The sequence below is a fragment of the Cottoperca gobio genome, chromosome 19 (genome assembly GCF_900634415.1).
Source record: "Cottoperca gobio chromosome 19, fCotGob3.1, whole genome shotgun sequence".
In the NCBI taxonomy this organism is placed as follows: domain Eukaryota; kingdom Metazoa; phylum Chordata; class Actinopteri; order Perciformes; family Bovichtidae; genus Cottoperca; species Cottoperca gobio.
Window position 1 is genome coordinate 4,500,436 of NC_041373.1, and position 25,673 is coordinate 4,526,108.

The 25,673-nt window shown below is 40.0% G+C and overlaps 1 protein-coding gene and 1 long non-coding RNA gene across 2 annotated transcripts; one reads left to right on the plus strand and one right to left on the minus strand.

Moving 5' to 3' along the window:
* Window positions 1-185: 185 nt before the first annotated feature.
* LOC115025124 (uncharacterized) lies at window positions 186-1,999 on the minus strand. The gene is made up of 3 exons (XR_003834180.1): window positions 1,935-1,999; window positions 1,065-1,194; window positions 186-584 (listed from the first exon to the last, which is right to left on the minus strand). It is a non-coding gene; the product is annotated as an uncharacterized LOC115025124 (long non-coding RNA).
* A 14,539-nt stretch (window positions 2,000-16,538) lies between these two features.
* Window positions 16,539-23,210, plus strand: chmp6b (charged multivesicular body protein 6b). Its single transcript, XM_029455682.1, has 8 exons — window positions 16,539-16,755; window positions 17,464-17,573; window positions 18,317-18,404; window positions 18,486-18,572; window positions 18,699-18,764; window positions 19,513-19,593; window positions 19,687-19,759; window positions 21,588-23,210. The coding sequence occupies exons 1-8, from the start codon at window positions 16,693-16,695 to the stop codon at window positions 21,635-21,637; spliced, it is 618 nt and encodes a 205-aa protein (XP_029311542.1). The 5' UTR covers window positions 16,539-16,692; the 3' UTR covers window positions 21,638-23,210.
* The last annotated feature ends 2,463 nt before the right edge of the window (window positions 23,211-25,673 follow it).

The following is a 25,673-nucleotide window of genomic DNA, read 5'->3' on the forward strand; positions in this document are numbered from 1 at the left end:
TCATAAATAGCACTGAAGCACCTAGCGATTGCAACACATTGGATACACACAAGTACGAGGCATATGGCTGACAACACCAGCAGCCCCGACTGTCGAGCTGGCTTGACATTTGCAGTCACCGGTCTCTCCAGTGCGCCTCGGATTGGAGAGCACCAATCACAGCCAGTCTTCATCAAGGTGGGAGGAGGGGGTGTCGCCGCAGCCAATCAAGGGGCGGCGGTCACACATCCAAATCTTACTTAAATAGGGAAAACAAGGTGCATGCATCCACAAAGTAATCCCCCGCAGATAAATAAGGCCGTGGCCGTAACAATGTTGATGATGAGGGTGGGCGGGGAAGAGCAAGGCAACTGCAGGGCAGATGAGGGAAGTGGAAACAGGTGGGAAGATGGGTGGGGCAGTCAGGTGATCGAAAAAGTGTGGACTTAGAACATCTGATGGATGGATGGAAAATTGTAATGAAGGAGCCTGGAATTAGAAATGTGACTCGAGGGACTGATTCCAGACATCCTACCAGGCAGCTTAGGATCACCGAGTAGGATTGGTGGAGGGTGTCTTGAGGAGGGATTCAGGGATAAGTAGGCCTGGAAGATGAAGAACGAAGCAGAAGACCTCAAGAGGACGAGCAGACGGCACTAATGAATAACCTCTTGTTGTTATTCTTTACTAGTCATTTCATTCCTCTGAACTACAAAGCTGGTGGGCTTTAGTCCTATACTGAGTCACTGTTTTGATGAGGAATTACATGGTTAATGTTTTCAATACACTGACCTTTTACTATATACATAATTCAGAGTGTATTTCTGATGCCACGGACATACACATACATACAGGGACTAACATGCACACCCAGCTACCAAAAAAAAAGAAATAGTAAAGAGTGTGACTTCCTCCTCTGCTCAGGACAAAAATTACTCCACCATATCTTGACATAGCAAATAGTTGTTTACTGCTTTATTAATGTTCTGAATGTCCTGTGTGTATATATATATATATATATATATATATATATATATATATATATATATATAAACTTTAAGTAATTAATATATTGTTGGACTTACGTTCCAAAGAGCCGAGCCACTGTTGTACCAAACTGGTCTAAGAGGAAACCAGTGGGCAGCGTCAGGTAACTGAACAGAAAGGAGGCGATGGTGAAAACAAGAGAGAACTGTTTGTCCTGTCCACTGCAATCTGTGGACACATCAAACAAAGAAAGAAAGAGAGCGCCAAGGTTGTGAAATATTTGGTTAAACAGGAGACAACTAAGATCAGAGAGGCCTGCATAGAGAGATGTAATAAAAAAAACTTTTTATGCAGGCGTTTAATGTCATCTGTTTAACCAAAGGTGACATTGAAGGTGACATTGAAGGTCAGAGAGGCCAGCATCAAGTTGTAATTGATTATTTATACACGATATATTTTCACCTGAATGGACATACACACACACAAACACACACACACACACACACACACACACACACACACACACACACACACACACACACAGGCAGACAATTAACAAACAATATATTTTCACCTGCATGTACACACACTCACACACACACACACACATACACACACACAGGTGGCTCCTGTCACTGAACCTGCTAAAAAAAAATATTATCCGATACATTTAGAGAGGACTACATGTTGACAAAGGCCTGACACTTTTATATTAAAATAACTTGTACTGCATGACACTAATCAATCTAAAATCTAAGCAATAACAGTGAACAAAAATTTTTAATTAAAGAAAGAAATTATCCTCATTTAGATACTGGTAAGGCATAAATACCTAATTTCAACAAAAAAAGGAATCAATGACAATGTACAAACATGACTTTTTAACAAAGTAACCTCCTGTGAAGCAACACAAAATAAACAGTTGTAAAGTTGTAATATTCTCCAGTCTACTACTGTCCAGTACTCACAGTTCAGCCTCTGTAGCTCTCGCCAAATGTTCTCACAAACCACACCTCTGTACTCTTGCTCCACTATTTCTTTGTACAGGCCAGCTCGTCCTCCCTTTTCCTCACCAGTTCCCTCCCTCTCCTCCCTCCCTGATAAGAAAATATGCCTCTTGCTCTGCGTGTCATCACTGGGTGTTTATGTACAAAACATTGTAGTGATGCATACCGGGGAATAAAAGTCTGCATACCTCAGTCTCTGCTGCGAAGACTTTCCACACTCTTTTTCAAATCTGTCTCTCGCAGGTCCCCAAATAATTTGGGAGTGTGTTAAATGGCTGGATTACTCATTTAATAAACTATAACAGAGCATTTTAATATGCAGCTCAGCATTTTACTTTGCTGAGTCCTGGGTCTTACTTTAGTCTGAAGTATGTTTAAGTTTGTAAGACAGTGGGAGTGTAACTTTAAAGAGTATAACTTGGCAGGAGATTGCAATCTTTAAATAGATCCATTAAAGCAGAACCTAATTATTTATGGTTGTGTTATATTTGTGTCTTTGTAAGCTGTTTTGGTGTTTAGCAATATGTATTTGTAATAGTCAATTTTTATAATATTTTTGTACAAAGGGAATCTTTTTGACCTTTTTCAGTTTTTTATTAATGCTCTGATGACCCAAACTAAATAAAAGAAAACACAATTTTGACAATGTTTTGACAATAAAACCATCATAAACGTCTTCATAAAACATTTGAACACATCAGTATATAATTAAAGGAAAACATTTATTCTATAATGAAGTCTGGAGAGATATCCTGGGATTAACAACTGCCCTGATACAGTTTATTACTATGTGCAATAGACCTCCATCAACGCCCAAGAAAACACTTAAAAGCGGTTCTCTGGTTCACATATTTTAACCACACATGCCCAGTCAAGCTCAGCTTTCAAACCATCATGCTGGTTGTTGTCTTCCTGCCCATCCACCCTGTCTCCTGTTCCCCTCCAGACTCGCTCCACTCCATTCTCCTGTCCACCAGATGCTCTCATACTTTTTTCACCAGACTTCCTCGTTCACCTGCTCACCTGTTCTCACTTCCCTCATCAGTCACTCACTGTCCTGGGCAAGGCTTTCAAAATTCTGCTACCTGTTACCTGTGTGCCTATTCACATCCTGCTCTTCATTTATATGACTGCTTGTTTCAAGGACAATAAATATGAACCATAACGATGAATTTTTCACAATTTCTCAATCCAAAGGTTGTCCTAAAAATGGCTTGTTACTGTTCTATAAAGCATTGATAAAAGATGTATTGATCATTAAGAAATCACAATTCATTAACCTTCATAAAGTAAGCCATATTTTGGAAATATGGTCACAGCTCTCAAAGTAAAAATGTTTTTGTTTTGTATACTAACTATTAAAGGGAACATGACATGACGTGCATTTGGAACGCTGTTTATCCATAACAGTTAGTAATGGGACTTTCTCAATAAATATTTATTGTATCTTTAGACATGCTAGAGCCCAGAGAGCACACCTAGGGACACATTGATTAGGTCTGCCAGGCTGTGTCCCGTTGGGTTAATTACTCGTCTTTATCAGCATTACATTTTTACCTCCAGCACGAGGTTTGCCCTTTAGTCTGTCTATGATGAGACTGTTCCAGGGAGCACACAAGATGCCACACAGCTGTGTTATAGCAAAGGAATTGGTGTACTGGCTCACTGCAGGGACACACAAGCAAGCACAAGATGGTTAGAGACAAAAGACTCAACAACAGAATATGGCTACGTTCAGACTGCAGACAAATCCGATTCGTTTCTCAAATCTGATCGTTAAAACAGAATGTCTGTTATTTGCAAGTGATCAGATCAAATTTGTGTGTCCAGACATCTTGAACCTATCTGAATGGGTTGCTTTGGTAACGACGCACGCATCAGTGACGTGGCTTTCCAATGTGGAAATATTGCCCTCCAAACAACCGGGATGTCATGTGCAGAACTCCTCCGTCGCACCAGACACACTCAACAATGGAGGTGGCTGGTATACATTATGATGTTACGAGGAAGGAGCAGAAAGTGAAAGCAGACCATTTATTTCAACGTCTGTCCAAGGACTTTTGTTCTTCTCCATTTTGTCCTCCATAGGGCTTTGCTAGTAGCAGCATGGAATCTGATCTGGATTTGACGTGCCATTCAGATGTTAGCATCGCACACGACGGAATAAGCGATGCTCGCCAGAAAGAAAAATCGTCCAAGCACAAGCACGCCAAGAGGCACAAAAACATACACTGTCAATGACTTCATGTGTGACAAGAACTGTGTCGGAGGCAGACCAAGTGACCAAAGCTGAGGGAAAGATGTCGATGCTTTGCGGCAAACATAATGTAGCCTTCAGCTTCTGCGATGATTTCAGTCGCAGTGTCGCGGACATGTTTCCCGACTCTGACATCGCAGAGCTACTTCTGTGTGTGACTTCCTGCTTTCTCGCTGTGCGGACGCTTCTCTGCTTGCTCTTTCCCCTCTTGCCCCTGCTTACCTCTGCTTGCATCTTTCTGCTAATATTATCACGGATATGCCCCCCTGCACGGATTGCCGTGGACATCTACAGAAGATTGCAGTACTTCAGGCAAAGATATTTCATCTAGAAGAGAAGGATACGACAATACAATGGACCCCAAAGGTGAAGCTACAGCTTGCCCTGGAGAACAGTCACGTCTGGAATAAGCGTGGAGCAGGACATAAAGCCACCCCTAGAACAGAAAGAGACTGGCCCCCGCTGTCATCATACCGGCAACGGAAATGCTGTCTGTCCACAAATATGTGAACAAGGTTATTATTCATGCGGGGAATAATGATATCTCAAGGGGAGAAACGGAAACACTAAAACGTGACTTTACTGAACTGCTAAAAGTTGTAGGCTCTAAAGACATTGAAACATACATCAGTGGTCCCATCCCACCAGCCAGGTCAGGAGTGAATTGTTTTAGCAGAATTTTGAGGCTCAGCAGGTGGCTATCAATTGCCTGTCCCATGCACAAAGTGAACTTTATTGACAACTTCAATCTGTTCTGGCAGCGTAGAGGCCTTTTTGGAAGAAATGGACTTTCTCTCAACTTTGGCTAAATGCAAGGAGACACCATCCCCCACACCACCAGATAACCACCATGATGACTGTAATAGCAATTTAAATGTCTACTGTTTTAATTATATAAGTTTCCTATGTTAAACAAGCCAACTGCCATTTGATGCTAACATAGGAGTGCCGGTCAGATCAAACCAGGGCCAACTGCCATTTCATGTTAATACAAGACAGACGCATCCTGATTAGACTTAACTAACAAAAGACAGGACACAGCCAAATGTTTTAGCACTGCTTAACTAACAAAAGACAGGACACAGCCAAATCCTGATCAAACTGTTTAACATACTGAGACAGAATATTGAGTGTATCACCCAATATTCTGTTTACATAACTATTACCTTACAAGCATCAAAGGGCAGTTTGGCTCGGCCCCCTGTGGTTTTTTCATCACCTCGTCTCCAAACCAAATTGTATAAAATGCCTATGTGTCTTCTTCTAACGTGTGCCCTTCCATAGACTACTCTGTATTCTGTGAAACTGGTGCCAATTTGTGGCCGCAAATAAATGCACAAAGACAACTCTGTCTCTATCACCATTTATTTGATTTTATATACATCTCTCCAGAGTAAAGCAGGAAAACTTCCACAACATGACGTCCAAACAACTGGAGCGAGTGACCTTGCTGCAGCACCAGCCGCAACAAGCCTGCACACCAAGGACCCCAGTTCCTCAACTCCACCGACAGACATAGATGAAATTTTGTGGAGTAGCACTGAGACACCCTACCCCCTCCCCTCCCCCTCTTCCTCATCTTCCTCTCCCTTCCTCCCTTTTAGCGACAGGATGAACAAATTGGTGAAAGGTGGTCTTAAACTGACACCTCAAATAATAACCCCCCGCTCAAAACCATCATACCCCACCATCATCCCCCATTCTTATCTCTCCTCCCAGACATCCCCCGCCCCTTCCCCTTGGCTTATGCCAAAAGCTTGCTCATGGACACTCAAGGACATCACCCCCCCAAACTGGTCATGCCGTTCCTGTCTTGACTACTACCAGATTAAATAATCAGCGCTCAGCACGCACTGCATCTGGTTATCTTAGATATATCAGTGCACAGCCAGGACCGGCTTTGACTCCCTGCAGCTGAAAGTGACTCTTCTGAATGTCAGATCACTGGCTACCAAATCTTTTTTGATTAATGATATGATAGTTCAAAAGAACTTGCACTGTATGTTTCTAGTTGAGACCTGGTTAAACAACATTACTGGTGTGGCAACACGTGTCCTCCAAACGATAAATACTATCAGGCAGTCAGGCAAAATAGGAAAGGTGGAGGGATTGCCGCTATCTTATCAGCGTCGCTTCTATGTAATGACATTGACCTGGGTGAATTTGCATCATTTGAATATCTTGCTATTGAGCTCAAAGCAGAATTATCTTTGCTCATCATCACATTGTACAGGCCACCAAAATATTCAGCACTATTTCTACAGGAATTCTCAGAGCTGATTTCACTCAGCATCACTAGATGTGAAAGAATAATCCTGCATGGAGACCTAAATATTCACGTAAATAAGAAGAATGATCCCAAGACTATTGAACTTGAAAAGTTACTAGACAGCTATGATCTAAAACAAAATATCAGTGAACCCACTCATCAGCATGGTAACACGCTAGACTTAGTGATAACTACAAGGCTGGACATCGATAAGGTCTCAGTAATCGAATTACCAATATCTGACCATCACTGTGTGTTTTTTTATGCTAACCTACTCTTAACAAAGACCAAAAGAGAGACAGTGGTCAAAAAAAGAATACTAGATGACACAGCAGAGGAAACATTCTCTAACATCATGAGATCATTTGAGCCATGCTCAGACTGCTCCTTAAATCTCATGGTTGAAAATCTAAACAACACCTTGTCATCTACCCTGGATACTGTTGCTCCATTAAAGGTCAAAAAGAAATCCACTGACAGAATCTCCCCATAGTTAAACAACAGCAATGTTACTCAGACTAAGAGGACTTGTAGAGCAGCTGAACGAAGATGGAGGAAAACTAAGCTCACAGTTAACTATGATGTCTATAAAGAATCCATGGCTGCCTATGGTAAAGCAATGCAGCTGGCAAGAAAGGATTACTTTTCTAAGATTATCACAGAGAATGTTGAAATTCTAGAATACTATTCTCGACTATTAACCAACTACTGAACACTGCCCCCACCCCTCCGCAGTCCTCTGCATCAAAGTGTGAAGAACTCGCATTATTCCTCAATAATAAAATAACTTCAATCAGAGCCAGCATCACTTATGATGCAGACACAGAGAACATCTGCAAACATTGTGATGTAACCATGGGAACATTCACCTGCATCACATTAACTGAGCTTCATAAAACTGTGATGGAAGTTACAAGTATTGGTGTTATCATAGACTCAGATCTAAGCTTTAAATCCCACATAAACAAGGTGACCTTAGAAATATAGCTAAAATCAGGCAATTTATAAATCAAAAGGATGCTGAAAAACTTATCCATGCTTTTATCTCAAGCCGACTCGATTACTGAAATGCACTCTTTACCGGCCTTCCAAAAAAAACAACGGAGAGACTTCAGCTCATCCAAAACGCTGCAGCGAGGCTGCTGACTAGAACCAAGAGGAGAGACCACATCAGTCCAGTGTTAGCCGCTCTACACTGGCTTCCAGTAACTTTTAGAATTGTTTTTAAGGTCCTCCTTCTTGTATACAAAGCCCTAAACGGAACCGCACCAAGTTACACTGCCAACTCTCTAATAAACTATGTGCCCCCAAGAACATTACAATCATCCACTACTGGTTTATTAAATGTTCCCAGAAACATCCAAAAGAAAATTGGGGATGCAGCCTTTATCAATTATGCACCAAAGCTATGGAACACTTTACCTGCAGACATTAGGGAGGCAAGCTCGCTCAATATCTTCAAAAGTAAGCTAAAAACATATCTTTTTTTACTTTAGCCTTTAAATAGTGATATTTTATATCTCTTTACTTTAGCCTTTTAATGGTGATATTTTATATATCTTTACTTTAGTCTTTTAATGGTGATATTTCATATCTTTTTATCTTAGCCTTTTAATGGTGAATTATTACTGGTTTAACATTGAATGTGTAAAGGTAACTAGGATACATTTTCAGAGTGTACTTTTGAAAAACTTGAGATCAAATAGACTGTTTTACCACGGGAAAAAGAGAAAGTTTCTCTGATAAATGTGTTTACACAATTAGTGGAAAAGTGAAAGATTAAAGAATATATTGGAGAAAAACTGGCTTTAACCGATAGGTTTCATAAAACTCAACAAAGAGGGTTTGTTTATGAAGCGGCTTTAACCAAGATGTTGCCAAAAGAATCTAGACTCACGGAGACGTCTGTGTTTTATAAGTTAAAAGGTCAATAAAGAGGTTGACACTGTAAACGTAAATAATGGGTAGCAAAGGGAGTAAACCAGTTGAAGGGCCACAGGGGCCCATTGCTGATCTCATACTTTCAAAATATGGCCCTGATAGTTTAAAACATTTACAAGAATGTTGTGCCAATGTTATTTTAGACTATTTTAATTCTGGCTATTTCATTTCTGCTATTTTATACTATTTTAATTACCTGCTATTTTATCTGCTATTTCATACTATTTTAATTCTGCTATTTATATAATGGTACTTCAGACTCATTTACATCAACACTGTGATTATTGTACTGTAAATGCTCTTATTCTGTCTAATCTTGTACTAATTGTTATGTTTTTGCTGTGAAGCACTTTGGGCTGTAATTCTTGTATGAAAGGTACTATACAAATAAATATTATTATTATTATTATTACATGTTACATGTACTCTTACATGCGAACCATCTGATCCATTGTGTCCACTCCTGATTTTGTTTTGTTATGGTACTGGATCACTTCTGATTTCTTCTTCACACTGTTGTCATCCACTGCTCTGTCATCATGCATGGTGTTCAGGAGGACAACAACCTTCCCCTTCTTCGGCATATAGCTCACCGTGGTCATGTTGCCACTGCATCCAAATTCTGAGCTATGCTTCTCCCTTCATTTGGATGGCTTCGTGGTGGTGATGGTCTAGTGGTACGCCTTCCAAACAGGCTGAGAAGGCTGAGAGTTCAATACCAGGGCTGCCACAATTGTGCCCCTGAGCAAGGTACTTAACCCTGAGTTGCTCCAGGGAGACTGTCGCTGTAGTTAGTTTACTGTAAGTCGCTCTGGATAAGAGTGTCTGCTATATGACCTGTAGTAATAATAATAATGTAATAATAATTACAGGCGGTATGTCTGGCTTGTTCTAGCGAAGAGTCCGCACAATGGCCAGGTTCTTCTCCAGGAGCTTCTCAGCCAGAGGGATGCCCTCACACTCAAATAGCCCATACTTGTGATTAGATTTGCTCTGACTCTCCTCGAACTGCATGCTTGCACTCAGATATATTGTTGCTACCAGTTGAAGTGTTGACTAATGAAATGATCCCTACCATTCTTTTCCAAAAGTCATTAAAAAAAATCCAGGGGACTATAAATAATTACACCTTGGAGTGGGAAGTGGATGAATGAACCTGGTTAAAGAGTAACAGCCTGTCAGGTACACTCTAAAAGTAAAGCAAACACACCCACAACAAGGCAAAGCAGCCTGAGTGTGGGGAGAAGGGCTGAACCTGGAGCACAGCATGCAGTTTGAGAAGAAGAGCAAATCTAAGCACAAGCAGGGGCTTTGTGAGTGTGAGGGCATGGTTTTTGGGGAAAGCAATACAAAATCAAGTGAAATCAAGGAGGCATGCTCTCAAATTGAAAAACGCGCTTTTGAATAAAGATAGTAAAAGTCATAGTAAAGTAATTCATAGCAAAAGTAAAAGTAAAATGTCCCACATATAAAAAATCTAATAATCCATGCCAAAAAAGCTAAAGCATGGACTTGTTGTGTTAAATATACTTGTCTTGAGACAAAATGTATATAAAGTTGCAGAAAAAGTTATTTCAAAATATTATTTAAAATATCAAATAGCTCTCGAACACCCCTAAAATAGCATTTTTCTCTTGTCCTAGCTTCTTGGCTTCTAGCAACTTGCATGTCAAATATAACATTTAATATAGGGTTTTTATTGACTTTTTTGGTATTATTCTATTAATATATGTCTCTTGTAATGGTAAAATCAATTTTTTAAATCATAAACATATTTTAAATAACAGTAATGTAATGTAGTGTGTTCCACAACATGCGCGCTATCCTGTTACCGAAACCTTTTTAGCTTGGCAGGGGAAGTGAAAAACTGTTAGTCACATGACACAGAGGAAATGACATCAGCAAGTCATGTGCTACTACCATGGGTAGACCAAAGGTAAGTCCTCCCTTTTATTTTTAATATATTTCCAATCTTTTCACTCTTGATGGAGTGTGGCACTCACACAAACGCAACCCTGTTACTCACATTATGAGACTAAAACAAATTGATTTCAAACATATCTTTCTTTAGTTAGATATCTAAATGTGTCCATTCCTTGACATTAGCATTACATTGTGCAGCTAGCATTAATTCCTGAGGTAAAAGCTAAAATTAACATTGATTTGCAACCCTGTTACTTGCAACCCTGTTACTATAATTAGAGTAACAGGGTTGACATTCAGTAACAGGGTTGCATTTCCTTCAGTTTACTGTATTATTTATAGTAAAATGTCATGTGTTTGTATAATTTAGCATAATATAATGTTTTAAATGTATTACTGTATTTTCCATCTATCCATCGTCTACCGCTTATCCGGGGTCGGCGCCCAGGTGGCATCCTTACTAGATGACCGAACCACCTCAACTGGCTCCTTTCAACGCAAAGGAGCAGCGGCTCTACTCCGAGTCTCTCACGGATGGCTGAGCTTCTCACCCTATCTCTAAGGGAGTCGTCAGCAACCCATCTGAGAAAACCCATTTTGGCCGCTTGTACCCGCAATCTCGTTCTTTCGGTCATGACCCAGCCTTCATGACCATAGGTGAGAGTAGGAACGAAAATCGGCCGGAAGATCGAGAGCTTTGCATTCTGGCTCACCTCTCTTTTCGTCACAACGGTGCGGTAAAGCAAATGCAATACCGCCCCCGCTGCTCCGATTCTCCGGCCGATCTCTCGCTCCATTGTCCCCTCACTCGCGAACAAGACATTGAGGTACTTGAACTCCTTCACTTGGGGTAAGGGCTCATTCCCTACCTGGAGTAGGCAATCCACTGGTTTCCTACTGAGAGCCATGGCCTCAGATTTTGAGGTGCTGATCCTCATCCCAACCGCTTCACACTCGGCTGCGAACCGATCCAGTGACTGTTGAAGGTCACAGACCGATGATGCCATAAGGACCACATCATCTGCAAAGAGCAACGAAGAGATCTTCAGGCCAACGAACTGTAAACCCTCTCCTCCACGACTACACCTCGATATCCTGGCCATGAAAATTACAAACAGGATTGGTGATAAAGCGCAGCCCTGTAGGAGGCCAACATCCACTGGAAACGAGTAAGACTTACTGCCGAGTATCTGGACTCTCGCTTTGGGCGTACAGGGATTCCCATATTCCCGCAGCACCTCCCAAAGTATCATCCGTGGGACCCGGTCATACTCCTTCTCAAGATCCACAAAACACATGTAGACCTCCAGGATCCTTGCGAGAGGGAAGAGTTGATCTGTTGTTCCACGACCAGGACGGATTCCGCATTGTTCTGTCGTGGATATTTATCGCTCACAATATTGTGGTATGAAACAGAGAGGAATCAATAAAGCACAGACACAGATATAGTTTAACAATTATTATTTTGTTGCAACACAAACAATAATTGTGAGAACACTACCTGCTTCCAAGCACAGCCAAGTAGAGCTCTAACTGACAAAGAGAAACTAATTCTTATATAGGGGTTGTTCATGGGCACACATACTTTCTGCAAGTCAACCTTTCAATCATCATTATTGACTTGTCCAGATTCTATGGCGCCAAGGCAATCTATGCCATCTGGAGGTCATCTTCTCATGACCTTTGAGAGGCCCCCTTAGGGCTTGGGTCTCATGTTATGTCTTCAGATATGAACATATGGTATATATCATTGGTAAACTTAATGAATAAGACATTGATTAATTAACTTCATAGTTCCTCTTCAATCAGAGGTTCGACTATCGGCCGAATCCTCCTTTCCAGCACCTTGGAGTAGACTTTACCAGGGAGGCTGAGAAGTGTGATACCCTTGTAGTTGGCACACACTCTCTGGTCCCCCTTTTTGAATAGGGGAACCACCACCCCTGTTTGCCACCCCCTAGGCACTCTCCCACACTTCCACGCAATGTTGACGAGGCGTGTCCACCAAGACAGCCCCTCCACACCCAAAGCCTTCAGCATTTCTGGACGCATCTCATCAACCCCTGGTGCCTTTCCACTGTGGAGTTGTTTGACTACCTCAGTGAACTCCATGTTTTATATTTGTCCAGTGTATATTTGATTATATCCAGTTTGTTGTTGTGTTGACATGTTTGTTATGTATCATTGATACTCTTCCTGTTAATCCTTCATTGGAAAATATATATAGAATATTATCAAACAACATTTCTGTGGTCCTGAGTATTTATTTGTCACATTTATGTCATGATCTACAACCAAAAGTAATGTAGCCATTCAACCCTGTTACTTTACTTTTATATTAAAATAACCTTAAATAATTTTCTCAGCTCACAAAAGTTTAAACTAATGTCCTTTTAATAGCTTGATTAATTATATGCATAATGTATTTGAGGAAATATTTCAAATTAAATACTGAAATTGGTAAAAAAAAAAAAAAAAAAGAAAAGAAATGTGTGACAATTAAAAAGTTGGGCAAGATCGATTTAAAAAGCTACTTAAATTAACATTAAACCAGTTTTATCCAAAACTACATGAGTATTTAATATAAATGTGACTTTCTTTACTTAATAGTAAAGAGTTTTATTGAAGAATGTTTTTAAAAATACCTTTTTCTGCTTAATGAGTATGTGTCACAGGGTTGCACAAAAACATGGCACACAACAAATAAAACAGTACATGCACTATTATCGTTAGCTCAGCAGTGAGTGAAAACGCTGTGGTGTTTTGTTTTTGCCTGAAAAAGGCATCAAACTGTTTTTGATTCACCAAACATTCTTGTCCCTCTGCCATTTTATCTGGGTGAGAGCAGGTTTGCCCCCCATTGGCGTCTGAACAGGGAAATGACAGAAGGAGAAGTATGTTCGGTCTGATGCTCTCACTCTCTCTGTGTCTCTCTCTCTCTCTCTCTCTCTCTCTCTCTCTCTCTCTCTCTCTCTCTCTCTCTCTCTCTCTCTCTCTCTCTCTCTCTCTCTCTCTCATCCAGTCTGTTCCAGCTGAGTGTGTGTCCATGTCTCTCCTTGGACCCGGCCTACTGCAAGAGAGCAGAACCAGGTTATCACCATGCTTACATTGTGTGACTGGTTACTTGATTCTGTCCAGCTGTCTGGTCTCCAGCTGGGACACTCCCATGTTTCACCTCACCACACCCCACTGCCACAAGGGGTTAACACTTGTGTTCTCTCCATGGCTGTGTGAGTTTCCTCAGGGTACTCCGGTTTCCTCCCACAATCTGTACATATTTGTACATTAGTTTTTATAATAAATATATATTTTGAATTAGAACTATTTTTGCGTGTGTTGTATTCAATAATAAATGCATTCATCCATCTTGCAAAATCTTCTTGGGTTCAGAACACAATGTTTATTTGAAAAGATAAAAATGTGTCTTTAATTGTAGCAGAATTTCTGTTATCTTAAAAACTGCACCTTATTTATTATATATTATATATCGACAACTTGCCTATCGGCTTTTTATCAACAATTATTAATTAAGAATGAATTATTCACTGTTCTGGTTTGGTTCTTAAGGCCCTGTCACACATATCCGTATGACAGAAACGTATGCCGGCGCATACGGACATTTGTCAGAGTCCAAATACGTCCAACTTTTCATCGAATCGGAAAAGTGGACATATACAGATACGCATGTCTAACCTATTGATAGAGTATCACTTACTTATACAAAATGTATCAGACGAATGCCCAACGAATGCATAAGATATACAAAAATATGGCGTATACAAAATATCGGCAATACGCTGGTTTACGTTACGGTGTTACGCTGGGGTGCGTGGTTGAATGCTGTGAGCATGTTCAAAATTACCAGACGTACCCGACGTGTGCTTCATAAGATATGTTACGTTAGACATACGTGAATATGGAATACGTACGTAAATACTTACCTACGTAAATACAGTACATAAATACTTACCTACGTAAATACAGTACGTAAATACTTACCTACGTAAATACAGTACGTACATACCTACGTGAATACCTACGTGACGTTAGAGGTAGGTTAGATATAGGCTACGTCGACTGACGGTGAACCCTACAGCCAATTTATTGATAACGAGTGGATAACCTATTCCTACCCTATGTTAAGATAATGCCTGACGACGGAGTAACTTATTAAACGTGTTTCTACAGTACAGCTAGCGTTCAGCATTTCAGCCGTTCTCCAGCATCAGCATGACGTGAACCAAATGGCACTTTTCCAGCTCCGTTGTCCAGACGCTCTGATACGTTTTAAATAAGTAAGTGATACGCTATTAATGTTTAACATACGTATAATAATTTGTTATGTATTTGTTATGTATAAGTCAGCTACAACACCGCTGTGGAAAAGTTGGACGTATTTGGACTCTGACACGTTTTTAGCTAATTTTCATATACGGCGGCATGTTTCTGCCATACGGAACTGTGTATGTCCGATATTTCGTATGTGCCGGCATACGTTTCTGTCATACGGATATGTGTGACAGGGCCTTTAGCTTGTTATACAGTAAAGTCGATATCTAGCACTCGTTTACATTAATGTAACAGAGGTGTTTCTTTGGCCAAAACAATTTACAATTACATTTATTTGCAGCAAAAATAATACATTGGGGTTAATTCACTTTACTACAAGGTATCAAAGGCTGGCAGCCTGTGCCCTTGTACTATAAATAGAACAACATTTTTATTGTACAGTTAAATGTTTGAATATGTGAAAGCAGTCGAATGTGAGAAGAAAATTAGCTGCAAATGGTTCAATATGTTGTTTTCATGTTAAAAGTTAGTATAGATAGTGAAGATAAGAAAGGACAAGTAAAAGGTAATGTTCATATTTCTAAAACAGTAGAAAATATTTGCAGCACCTAAAATGAATCCATATCTTTTTGTTGTAAAATCTAAATAAAAAAAGGTTTACGATGGTTCCATTAACTGTGTTAATCTGCAATGCCAACGAGCATTTAAGGTCTTCACGTCTTTATAATGAATCATCCAGCATGGTGCTTTACATGAACAGATAGGATCATGACAGATCTCATGACACATTTCTAAATCACCTTTTTTAAATGAGAAGAAATTCTTTGGATTCAATGTGTGGATCATGCAAAAATGGTACAAATAAAGTCAGTTTTATCAATATTTATGCCCTCACCCCAAACAAAGTGAACGCTTGTGCACACACACATGCACGGATACACACAACCACTCCAGACAATTCTCTAGGAGGATGTTTTGGTACCATTCTTTATTCATGGCTGTGTTCTTAGGCAAAATTGTGAGTGAGCCCACTCCCTTGGCTTAGAAGCAACCCCACACATGAATGGTCTCAGGATGCTTTACTGTTAGCATGACACAGGACTAATGGCAGCGCTCACCTTTTCTTCTCCGGACAAACTTTTTTCTGGATGCCCCAAATAATCGGAAAGGGGTTTCATCAGAGAAAATGACTTTTCCCCCAGTCCTCAGCAGTCCAATCCCTGAACCTTTTGCAGAATATCAGTCTGTCCCTGTTTTTCCTGGAGAGAAGTGGCTTCTTTGCTGCCCTTTTTCAGGCCATCCTCCAAAAGTCTTTGCCTCACTGTGCGTGCAGATGCACTCACACCTTTCATTCCTGAGCAAGCTCTGCCCTGGTGGTGCCCCGATTCCGCAGTTGAATCAACTTTAGGAGACGGTATATTCAAATTGCCATCATAAAAACTGATGCAGCAGACTTTGTAAAAATGTATATTTGGCCACGGGTGTACTACTGCAGCCTCGGAAGCCTGCAGCCCCTGAATTGAGACACAGCAAATGTATGATTTTAATAGTATTTTGAAAGTAATAACCGGAAGTCACAGAATGCTTTTATATCTCCATTAACCCTAGTTTGACTAATGTTGTGCTGCAGTTCTCCTCTGTGGCCACTGGAGGACGGTAACCACTCACGATTCTACTATGGTGATTATACATACAGTATACTCAGTTTGTACTTAATTTAAACCCGATTTTAATTTAAATCCACTCTTTGATGCAGACGTAATGAGGCCTCATTCACAGTGGGCACGTAATTTGATGATTAAGGACACTTTTCTTTTGTTATTTGTGAGACTTTTCGAGATGTTATTTATCTAGTTTTTGTCCCTGCCCTGATTCCGTCCTTCCTGATGTGGGCGTAGACACCAGAACAGATGACTACACAAATATTGGAGGAGAAGCTTTACTAGTCTGCCTCTTATAAGTTAGAAAAATAGTTTAAAATTAGCTCAGTTTCACATTTCCTTTCCGATAGTGAATTGTAGCTGGGATGCTGTGTCAGAATGGGAAATCTTTTTGGCAAAAAGAAACACACCCGAGTGACAGAACAAGACAAAGCAATTTTGGTGAGTGTCACAGCTAGCTAACTTTAGCTAGCTAACTAAGCTGTTAACTTTGCTATTGCACGTTTTGTCCCGTAACAAGAGCAAGTTCCGCCAAACTGCTTTAGAAAATGTGGTAATTTACCAACCTTGCGTATCAGGAATCATACAAACCCAGTTAATCCAACACAACTTCATAATTTTAGCACTCTGCAAAAAACTCTTCAATTCGGCACGAATATAATATAATACAATATATACTCTTTTATATGTAGGTGTGTTGACTAACTTAATCCCTTTTATTATTATGCCTTCAATGTGCACGACTGAGAGCCGTAGCAAACAGTAAAACTGAAGTTGAGGTATTAACTACTTTATCAAAGTGGTGCTCAGCTACTTGAGTGCCGATTGTATCAAAAGAGTCTGACGTTAAGACTGGCTTTGCTTTTTTAGTAAAATATCTTATAACTGTTGTTTTACGGGGTGTGTATGTTTGACTGCAAAATATCAGATTGCAGCTGTAGAGTTTGACAGAGCTGCAGGTGGGCTACTCTGCATGTACACTGTAATGACACTGATAGCTACATTATCTGAACCCAGTTAGGTCGTTTTAGAGCACAAACGAAGCTGCTCTGTGACATAAATGAGTTAGTTTGTTGTTAGTTTAGTATATGCAAATGACAACTTTGTTCATATACATTGTGTACTCTTGTATCGGTTTTCTCATTGCAGCAACTGAAACAGCAAAGAGATAAGCTGAGGCAGTATCAGAAGAGGATTAACCTGCAGCTGGAGAAGGAGAGACTTTTAGCCAAGCAGCTGCTGAAAAATGGCAAAAAAGAGTGAGTGTACAAAAAGATTACAATGTAATAGTGTAGTGCATGATTGAAAACAGAGGGGTGGGTCACTAATGAATAAGGAAGCTGTTGTTAAAGGTATACAGCATTTCCTAAAAACAACAGGGAAACAATCAGAAAATAACTCTTTATTCCTCTGAATCACTGCTTTGTTCTCGCTAACGCCACTCGCCACGGGGAGGGCCAACTTTAAATGCTGTGTGTTTACAAACGGCAATCGACAATGCTACCTACTATACACTTTATCTGACCGGTTGTGTCTTTTTGATGTTGAATGTGGATTTTATTATTCACATCAGACATCATTGTTTTTGGGAGAAAATGTTTCTAATTCATATTCTAATTGTTTTATAGATATTCAGGGGACAAGATCCTTTAAAAAACAATCTGTGTGTTTGAGATTATTGTCATTTAGCATAACCGTAGTGGAAATAAACAGGCTGGATTTCAAGTCAAAATGTTGAAGCAATTATTTGAAAATAATTAGTTCAGTTTATAGTGAAATGTACTAAATCGAGCTTTTATTATTTGTTTTCTTCGATGGGAGATTTTCTCCATATGTGTCTGAGAGATGATGTCTTTTTTTCTAGGGAATTGACTTCAGATTTCAGTTTGGTATTAACCAAACCATTTATTGTATTTAACCACTCTTAGTCCCAGCTTCATTGTGAATTAATTACATGCTGTTCTTTTATTCAGAGTGACTAAAATGCCATGTGTTCATACAGGAAAGCACTCCTCTTGCTGAAAAAGAAGCGTTACCAGGATAAGCTTCTAGACAAGACAGAGAACCAGATCGGAAACCTGGAGCGCATGGTGAGGATTTGATTGACACACGGCACGTAGCGGCAGAGCTTTTGTGAAACTAACAATTCCTCTCATTTCTTCACGCTTTAGGTTCAAGACCTGGAGTTCGTCCAGATTGAAACTAAAGTCATTCAAGGGTTGAAAGTTGGAAATGAATGTCTGAAAAAAATGCACGAGGTAGGTGGTGTAAAGAGTCCCAGGAGTGTCTTTAGGAAACAATGTAATCTCATGCCTGATGCATCACACCCTCTCCCTGAATCACTGCTGATTGATGGGCTTTGCTTGGCTGTTTTCCTACGTTAGGTGATGTCTGTTGAAGAAGTAGAGCGGATTATGGATGAAACGGAAGACGCCATAGAATACCAAAGGGTAAGTCCCCCGTTGATATTTCTGCACCTTTTTTAATAATATGTAACTTTATCTCATTAAAATGTCTAAAAACAACTTGACCTATGTTTTATATTTTGTTAAGTTTTGTACTTATATTATCCCAAATATTTCCAACAATTTTCAAACCTAGAGAAAGCTTTAATTTCTATCAAGGTAACGTCTGTTTCAGTTGGTCGCCTGTGATGGCGTCGTAAACCCTGTTTGCATGCGTCAGCGTTCTGGTTGTCTGCCAGTATCTGTCATAAATGTCATTTTTTATTCAGTTTTAAGCCACACTTTCACAATACACTTTTTAGATCTTGGTCCTTTTTAACTATATATTTTAACTGGATGAAGGATTTTAGACATCGGACGTCTGGATCTTAAATGATCAGAGAAACAAGCCGAGCAAACGTCAGAGGCAATCGGAGAAACACTGTGAAACTGCTTTATTCAGTGCTTTTACCAGTTTTAATCACGGGTCCTTTTGTTTTGGAGAGTAAAAAACTCCTGAAAAATGAATAAATGCTAACCTGGGGAAGCTGACGGCAATGGTGGTGAAAACAACAAAACCCATGATCCCACGCTACTTCACGACACCACCAAACTACGTCTTTTTTTTTATTTATTGAGACACCTTTAGTGTCAGAAAATGACATATTGTGCGTTTAAATGACTTAAAAGATGTTCTGATCTAAACTGTGCTCTACAAATATAAAGCTTTGTGTGTCTTGTTGTCTCTCCGCAGCAAATAGACGACATGCTGGCCGGCTCGTTTTCACAAGAAGATGAAGATGCTGTACTGGCTGAGCTGGAGGCCATAACTCAGGTTGGGCTAATCAGCATTACTGTGTGTATGTTTACACTTGGGTAGCTCGATGTGTTCCATCATGTGCAGACTCTGTCCTGTTTGCACTCTCAGGGAGACGTCGAGCTTCCAGAGGTTCCCGAAGACGAGCTTCCAGAAGTCCCAGAGGCCACAGAGGAGAAACCAGGTTTGTTTTTATTCATGGTGAAAGGAAACTCTAACAATCAGCACCCGACTCAATACTGAGCTTTTTAAGAGGATCGGGTATCGGCACCGACATGCTGTTTGATTCTCTTTAAAACATGGGACATAATCAATTTTATTACATGTTTAAAAGCAAAGTTTGATAAAGGAGAGCGGTAAGAAGCAGAACTAACATAACATTGTATTAACATCAAACTTATAGTAACTAGAGTAAAAAAAGGTCCGTTTGTTAGATGAAGCCTCAGATGTCCTGTGGACAGACAGAAGTACGCCATTGGTTGAGAAAGCAGCTCAGTGCTGTTTGTATCTGCATCTGTGCGCGGCATCAGAAGTCCCAACGCTCACCTGATGTGTGTGTTACAGAGGGATAGAAGCTGAGAATCAGTGTTTCGAGGAGAACTGGTTCCTCCATGACTTTTGCTTCCTCTTATCGATGCTTTCCAAAAGTTGTGCATGGGCAATAAAGTACCGCCACACAGGCACTATAATATAACCTGCATCTACTTATTCACCAAACAATTTATCAGGAATCAACCATAAAGAATTGAATCTTCAATCATTTTGCATTAAAGGGGAACACCACCTAAATTAGGAATTCCAAAATGTAATTTCCGTGGCCTAGGAAAGGTAAAGCAATATTTTGAGCTACTCTCTCAAAGCCAGAGAATCAAGTCTCAAACTGAGGTCATGAAGTATAAAGTCTGTAGCTGCTCCTCTGAGAATTTGTTTTTCTTTGCACCCATGAGCTTTTTTCTATTGTAGTGTTGTCAGTTCTGAAATATAAAATGTACCCAGATACTCAGAACATTCCCCTGGATGCTCAGTGTCATCGATAACATCTTTCACAATTCATTGTCTGTGGAGCCGTTCTGGAAGAGAAGGAGGACTGACATCTTTTTAACTACAAAGTTCAAGTAAATATAATTGACAGGTGAAAAGCTGCAAAAGCATGAAATTAACGTGTGGACAGACAAAGTACATTGTTCATTTTGTCAGCAATTTTTTATTTAGTCTTATTTTTTTTGTTTTTTTTCAAAGTCTTTGCTCATTTTTTGATTAAAAGTGTTTTTTATATGAAAACTTGACATTTTAGTCTTTTTTTGTTGTCATCAGATTAGATTGAACATTTCAGTCAATCTAGTCGAGCAAAAATATTACATTACATTACAGGTCATTCAGCAGACGCTCTTATCCAGAGCTCTTATCCAGAGCGACTTACAGAGAACTACAGGGACATTCTCCCTGGAGCAGCTCAGGGTTAAGTACCTTGCTCAGAGGCACTTCCTGGTATTGAACTCACAACCATCTGGTATTCTGTTTGGAAGGCGTACCACTAGACCATCACCACCCCAAATATCTTTTCTTTTCTTTTCCCCAAACCCTGTCGTTGTCATTGTTAACCTTCTCTTCAGTAAGTCACTTACTCCGAGTCCTCCTGACTCAGCTCATTGTGTGCTGCCGCTGTAGTCCTGATATGGATAAAAAACCAGTATATAATATTTAGTCTCCTTTTTTGTCAACGAAAATGAAGAGATTTCGGTTAAGTTTTTATTTTTCAAACACTTAATAGACTCGTGTCTTTTCGTCAACAATATTGCACGTTGACATCGTCACAGTTGGTGTTTAGTGACGTTGGTGCCGTCTCGTCATCGTCTCTGTTAAGTCATGGAGAAAAGAAAAGTTTGTTGACACAGGGTGTTGGAATGAGTATCGGTGAAGAAAAAGTCAGAGTGGAGCATACCTAGTTCCTCAGCAAGATTAATACACTACCTTTACCGCCCTTTGTAAGTCTGAATGTGTTTTGGTTTCAGAGCGGGATCGTCCCAGAAAGAAGCCAGAGCGAGAGATGCTCGCTGCATAGGAACGTGACCGACCTGCTGCTGCTGGGTCTCCTCCACAACACTCAACTTCCATATTAACCCACAGCCACACAGACATCTGCTGGAGAACGCTCTCTCTCTCTCCTCCAGAGGCCTGTGATGAAGTGACAGCAGCCTCTCTCAGATACTGAGCTTCCTCTATAATATCTCCCAGCCGCCGTTTGTCCTCCGGCTGCTGAACGTCGACACATGAAGGCAGCCGGGACCGGTTCACTGGAGAAACGCTGATTTGAACCGTGAAGACCTGTGAGATCAGATAACTGTGCCTAACCTTTGTTTGATTAGTCAATCACTTTGCATACGATGACTTCACTTAATTTGCATGTGTTCTTATAATTCATCAAATGCTCTCTTAGTCTATAAAGGATCAATTCACCCAAATTACTCAAAGGCCTTTGACATATCCTTCTTTGAGATTTCTGCTGTAAAATGAAGGTGAGCGGAATTTAATTTCTGACACTCAAGAAATTGAAAAATGACTTCTTATTTTTTTACTCAGCAGCAACACGTCTTTCCAGAAAACAGAGAGCATGCTGGGAACAGTTTTTATTGGGACTACTTTCTATCAAAGAAATACTCTCTTCGAATGATGGAGATCTGAAAATCCAACTGAAATTAAAGTCCTTTGTTGGTCTTCTACATCGTACATGTCTGCTCTGTAAATCGATTAAGACACAATCGGAAACCAAAAGTGAGAAATGTATATTTCATACATATATTGTTTGGTTTCATGATGACGCCACCGAACTCTGCAACCATTTGTCAGAATGCTGTTAGTAGTAGACATTTATTTTCTCGCTTTTATTGAAAAAAATAGAAACTTAGACAATGTATTTTTATTTATTTTTTAACGTAAAATTATTTTTAACTGCAAAAAGGAACAACGTGTGATTTCAGTTGGATTTTAAAATCTGGGCAATAAAACCAAAACTCTGCATTGCTATACAGCAGTAGGACCATTTTAAGGCAGACGCAACAAATACAAAACGCCTGCTCTGTAGTATTATCTCCTCCGCCTCAGTCGACCCACCTGGAAGTTTTCCTAAAGTACCGGAACATTTGCATAAGCATCTGTTTCACTTATTCCTCCCTCAGCCTGACCCCCTTTCAAGCAGCTTAACTAATCTAATTCTCTGCTCCCCTTGTGGATTAGTTCAGTGTCATTGGAGAAAGGGCTAATCACATCGTCTGTGGGTTTACCTGTGAAGCCCAGACAACAGTTGTTAATCTCTTCAAAGTAATAAATTGACAGAACCACCATCTATACCCACTGAAGTATTATCATTGCAGGGGCCTGTAATTATGTTACTGTGCCCAGATTCACTTGTATAGGAATGTGTTAAACTGCAGCAAGAAAGATGGCCTACATTAGTAAAGGTTAAGCTTGTGAAGATTCATCAAACTAATCTGTAAATCATTTAATCTGACAAACAAAACACTGATGACTAATACTGTCCCATGCAGCCGTCATTTCATCAGCAGCACCACACCGGTCGTTGTACCTCTCTCTCTCTCTGTACATTCTTTTTACAATAAAAGTGTTTTTTATTGTCATTCTCTCTGTTGCCACACTGCATGTCACAATTCAAATGTTCCACGGTTAAACACAAGGTGGCGACAAATCTTTTCTGAAGCATCTGTTGTGGAGAGCAGGTAACTTGATTTGAGTTTGGTACATGTGCTGTATGGCAGGAAACGCAATATTAGCCCTTTTCATGTCTATACTGCATTAGAGACATACTTATAGTACTGTATAATCTGCTTATAGGGCTGTATATTATAGTTATAAGCATAAAAAAATATGTGTTATGATTTATAATAATAATCATAACAAAGCTTTTTATAAAGACTTTTAAGATCAATTACCGTAACACCTCATGATTGCTGGTCACTCACTGGGATGAAATGGAACTTATCACCTACATCAGAGTTGTGTCTCTGATGCTCTGTAGTCTGAAGGGGAGAAAGATTCTGCTGCAGGTTCAACATTTGGTGGAAAGAAACACGAGTAAATGCTGTTACAGCAGCACTGGTTTTGGAATCACTAATCTAATGTAATTAGTGTACAATCCCCTGAAACTAAGAGTCGTGTTTTCATTACAATGAGCCCTTCATATCTACAAGGGCAGCGGGTCTCCAGGCTTAAACCATGCTGCACCGCCATGTTTCTACAGTGGCCCAGAATGAACAAACCTAACTGGCTCTAGATGCAGCCTTTAATGTTTCCACGTGGAGCGAGGGTCCTTTAAGCTTGTTCATGAAATATATATGATATCACATCTGAGTCATCTACTTATGAAACAGTTACATTTAAGAGGGACCTCCTTAAAGTTTTACCCACTAAAGTGTTTCTCTGAAAAGACATAAACGAGCATACTGTGGTATTATTGTGTTGTTTGTTGTGGTTGGAGAGTCTGGTGGAGGATTTCTATATTGTATATACATTTTTAATAAATTACAATAAACGTATGTTACATGAATCTTATTGGCTGCGTTACCGTGATCTTAAAATTAAAGCTTATTGAACTGTTTCTACTGAACAAAAACATCAGCTAGACCTTTTCAAAATAAAAGCAAGGCCTTAAATGCTCCTATCTATAGCCTTGAAGTATTTTCATTACACAAAGCCTGTGTATCGATGTTCCATTGTTCCTTTCTACTGAGAGCCTGAAATGGGACTGAACTCTTCACACTGATGTACTCTCTTTGAATGGACTGGCTCCAATCTGCAGCCGACACTACACAACAAGCCCATCGGTGCTGTGTGGGAGTGGGCGACGCACAGACAGGAACCAGAGCGCCGCGCTTATGAGTCACCGACGTGGATCTGAATCGAGATAAAGAGGACGATGGTGAGTAGGATGGTCATGAAGGGGAGATCAAAAGCTGCTCAATGGATGCTTAAAGTATGTAGGTGATTGTGTGTGTGTGTGTCCTGCCCACCTTGATACTTGCCTACCTGACTACTCCCACATTGTGTAGTGAATACATGCACACAGGCAGAATGGTGTTAAGTCACGGCGCAGAGCCAATTCAAATCTCACATCATTTGAGACAACTGATATACAACATCATGTCAAGGCTCAAATCTTCTAATAGCAAGTCTAATGTCAAGTCCAAGTCTTTCAAGTGTACAATTTACTTGATACCAGAATGTTTTTACTTTCATGTCATAAGTAAGGTGTGTGTTGTTTCAGCAAAAGCCAAGCTATGGCAATGCCAAATGTCTGTTTAACACTCCTGATGAGCATGTGGCACCTTGTGGCCTCTGACTGTATGAATGTGTGAATGCTGACATGTGTTGTAAAGATTGGGTAAGCGCTGTATATAGATGCATTTAACCCATCCTAGGGTTAGGAGCAGTGGGCAGCTACTATACGGCGCCCGGGGAGCAGTGTGGAGGTCCAGTGCCTTGCTCAAGGGCACCTCTTCTGGTACCATTGGTTGGGGTTCTCCCCCAAGAACATTTGAGCATCAAACACTTAATTTTCTGCATTTTGGTGAATTTGTATGCACCAATTTATGATGGAAATGTCATTATTTATGTAAAAGAAAACAAAAAATTCATATTTTGACAATTCAAGATATAAAAATATGCTTTCAAATATTTATTCAATGATAAATTCATTTGTTTTATATCATTTATAAAACCCTGCACGTTAATAGCTCATGGGTTTCAGAAGACGAAAATAATGTTGTAATAATTTGAGAAAAAAAGTTGTATTATTACGAGATTACAGTTTAAAAGTTAATAAGAATATAGTCATAATGTTTCCAGGAAGAATCTACCTGTCTACCTGCACAGTGGGCTGTGCATTATGTTATTGCTGTGCTGTACGGTAGAATCCTGGTCACGTCCCCAGAACAGAAGCATGTTTGGGTCTGTGGATGAGCTAGAGTTTAGAGAAGAGGCTGTGAGCTGCTCTTCATCTGAGGCTGAAAAACAAAGCTAATAGAAAACAGCCTTGAGCTCTCTCCTCTGACTAAGCGCTCTGCGCCTTTTCTGATTCATCCGAA

Bases quoted from the DNA above. Each gene is read 5' to 3' on its own strand.
- chmp6b (XM_029455682.1), top strand. From the start codon at position 16,693: ATGGGAAATCTTTTTGGCAAAAAGAAACACACCCGAGTGACAGAACAA. The intron at 18,573-18,698 runs GTAGGTGGTGTA...TTCCTACGTTAG, and splicing joins GTCTGAAAAAAATGCACGAG to GTGATGTCTGTTGAAGAAGT. The intron at 19,760-21,587 runs GTTTGTTTTTAT...TTTTGGTTTCAG, and splicing joins GGCCACAGAGGAGAAACCAG to AGCGGGATCGTCCCAGAAAG.